The sequence below is a fragment of the Montipora foliosa genome, chromosome 10 (assembly GCF_036669935.1).
Source record: "Montipora foliosa isolate CH-2021 chromosome 10, ASM3666993v2, whole genome shotgun sequence".
Classification (NCBI taxonomy): domain Eukaryota; kingdom Metazoa; phylum Cnidaria; class Anthozoa; order Scleractinia; family Acroporidae; genus Montipora; species Montipora foliosa.
In genome coordinates this window covers 29,492,321-29,495,308 of record NC_090878.1, presented here as the reverse complement: position 1 = coordinate 29,495,308, position 2,988 = coordinate 29,492,321, and the positions used below count along the sequence as shown (strand labels likewise).

At 46.0% G+C, this 2,988-nt stretch overlaps 1 protein-coding gene across 1 annotated transcript; it reads right to left on the bottom strand.

The window, feature by feature from the left end:
* Positions 1 to 1,404: 1,404 nt before the first annotated feature.
* LOC137972749 (uncharacterized) lies at positions 1,405 to 2,245 on the bottom strand. The gene is made up of 2 exons (XM_068819465.1): positions 2,011 to 2,245; positions 1,405 to 1,808 (listed from the first exon to the last, which is right to left on the bottom strand). The coding sequence occupies exons 1-2, from the start codon at positions 2,243 to 2,245 to the stop codon at positions 1,405 to 1,407; spliced, it is 639 nt and encodes a 212-aa protein (XP_068675566.1).
* Between the last annotated feature and the right edge of the window lie 743 nt (positions 2,246 to 2,988).

The window sequence follows — 2,988 nt, the reverse complement described above, 5'->3', positions numbered from 1 at the left end:
ACTTGCAAAGTGCACGGCTGGCTCCAATTAGCAATATTTTATATCAAGGCCGGGGAAAAGTGTCGACATAAATAACTCCACATATGACGCAGAAACCGGGAATCGAACCCAGGCCACACCGGTGGGAGCCGAATGCTCTTGTAGTTGTCTTTTTTGAGGTTTCCATGTCTCAGCAAACTTAGTGCGACCACTTGCAAAGTGCACGGCTTGCTCCAATTAGCAATATTTTATATCAAGGCCGGGGAAAAGTGTCGACATAAATAACTCCACATATGACGCAGAAACCGGGAATCGAACCCGGGTCACACCGGTGGGAGCCGAATGCTCTAACCATTGCACCATCTCTGCTCAGTCAAATACTACAGTAACGCTATACACCTTATTCCAAAATGGCTGTCATTGTAGTAGTCTTTTGTTTCCATGCAAATTGGCCCTTATGGCCTCGTTCAAGGTTAAATATTCCTTTGAATTTTACGTTTGAAAGTGAGGCCATAGGAGCCAATTTGCATGGAAACAAAACAATACTAAAATGGCGGCCATTTTGGAATAAGGTGTATAATAAAGCCATAGCCATAGTAACATCTCGAGACATGATGTCAGTATTTTTAAACGAGGACCGTGTTTTGTCGAATGACTAGAATAATTGTGGCAGAGATCTTAGCCAACACTGAAAAGCGTTTGAATAAATAGATAACAAAGATATGGTATATGTCCTATCCCTTTCTTACCTTTTGTGGCTCATAATAGCAAGCAGTACTTTCTATTCGGCTTGCATGGCAGCGTCCGGTACTTTTTCGTTCCTTTTGTTCACGAGTACGTCTCTCTTGTTTGTCAGATGAACGCAAACGAGTCACTGCATCAGGGTGACATACTGTGTCGGCTAAATGAAGTGCAGTGTTCTGCAGCGAAAGTAAAATACTCAAATCATCAAATTCCATCTTAATCTTATAACATAATGAAATCTCAAGCTAAACCTAGATTCTCTCTTACTTTCAACGATGGTCTTATAATTCTCTTGGGCCTAGTGGCAAGAATAGGTGTGTTACAGGGGGTATTTGAATGTCTCCCTTAGTAACAGGAGTGTCCTTCCGAACAGGTGTTGCTACTTTGTCTACTGTGGGAACTTGCCTCACCATTGGTGTCGGCCGCTCATGTTGCTCCTGCTGATTTGGCATTGGAGTAAGGTGAACACGTTTTCTTCTTATCGTGCTGGTCGGTGTTTCAACTTTATACGACCGAGGCGTCGATGCTGCTTCAATGACGTTTCCTAACCGCTGAAGGTCCTTGACGAAAACCTCAGTACCCGGTCCAATTGAAGGCAAGGGCTTGGCCTTGTGCCTGGTGTTGAACACCGTTTCCTGCTTCAATTTGCTCATGCTCTCTCTTGTACGCAGGTTATCCAGATCAGGCCCCTGCGGGTTCAGCTGAGTGCGGAACAATGGAACGGTGTTCCCAATCTGCCTTCAGCAACTGGGCAGGGGAGAACTTGCATGCTAGTGGTGTTGATCGGTAGGCGAGTAATGCTTTAGCAGGATCTTTTTCTTTTGTTAGAAGATTCTTCACAGTTCTAACTCCCCGCTCGACCTCTCCATTTGCTTGGGGAAATCTAGGGCTACTTGTGCTATTCTTGAATCCCCATTCCTTAGCAAAGTAGGAGAATTCTGCAGTGTCAAACTGAGGACCATTGTCAGATCGCACTTGCTCTGAGATCCCATGTCTTGCAAATATAGACTTAAGTGCCCGAAGAAGATCATTTGAATTTGTGGTCGTCTGCATGGGTGTTACTTCAACGTACCTTGAGAAGTAGTCTACAACAAATAAGGTAATCAACACCTTTCAGCTCAAAGAGGTCTGTGGCTATGACTCGACAGGGACGGTCGGGTAAGGGTGTCGTGATAAGCGGTTCAGGCTTATTTTCTCTCTGGAGAGCGCAAACTATGCATTGTTGCACCAGATGCTGGATTTCTCGGCTACGTCCTGGCCACCAAACAGAGTTCTTGGCCAGCTCACGGCACTTAGCGATCCTTTGATGGCCTTCGTGGATCTTGTCAAGTATCTCGACACGCATGGAGGAAGGGATTACGATCCTGGATGCTTTGAGCAGAATGTTCTGCACCACAGATAGTTCACCCCTACTTGACCAATAGGGTTTCATTGCATCGTTTAATGATGACTTGTTAGGCCATCCCTCACAGCAGTAGACTTTGATCTGCCTGCAAACAGGATCCTCTTCCTGTGCTTCCATGATCTGCTATAATCGTGTGTCTGAGGAAGGCAGGGATGAGATCCTGCTTCCAATGTGTGCGTGCATTTCGTCATCGTCAATTGTTGACTTCACTGTTTGGTTTCGCGTTTGGAGTCTTGAAAACGCATCAGCTATGTACATCTTCTTTCCGGGGACATGCTTGATCTCCTTGAAGTGGCATCCTATCAGTCTCAATCTTTAGATTCTCGGTGGAAGTTGATCCAGTGTGTGAGTACTCAGGAGTGACACCAGGGGTTTATGGTCTGTTTCCACAGAGATTGATTTTCCCACTATGTACTCCCAGGATTGTTCGCATGCCCAAGTCAGCGCTAAGGGTTCTTTTTCGATCTGTGAAGATCTGGTTTCGGTGGGAGACATCGCTCGCGACATGAATGAGACTGGCCGACAGGAGTCGTCAGTTTGGAGTTGGAGAAGTACCCCTCCTAGGCCAAAGGATGAAGCATCGGTTGTCACTTTGGTTTCCTTGTTTGGATGTTACAGAGCCAGCACTGGAGCTTGCGTGAGGTCAGATTTTATCTGCTCAAATGCTTTTTGTTGCTCCCTTCCCCATGTCCATTGGTTTCCTTTTTGAGGAAGGTCTCTGATGGTCTTTGTCTTGTCAGCGAGGTGCTCGGAAAGCTTGCTTAGTTGGTTCACCATGCCAAGAAATGTTTTCACGTCTTGCACCCTTTGAGGTGGCGGCAGGTCTGCAATTGCTTGTAGCTTTTCTGGATCTGCCTCAA

Coding starts and splice junctions, on each gene's coding strand:
- LOC137972749 (XM_068819465.1), bottom strand. CDS start 2,245: ATGGAAGCACAGGAAGAGGATCCTGTTTGCAGGCAGATCAAAGTCTAC. Junction 1,809..2,010: donor TCAAAGGATCGCTAAGTGCC/GTGAGCTGGCCA, acceptor TATTTGTTGTAG/ACTACTTCTCAAGGTACGTT.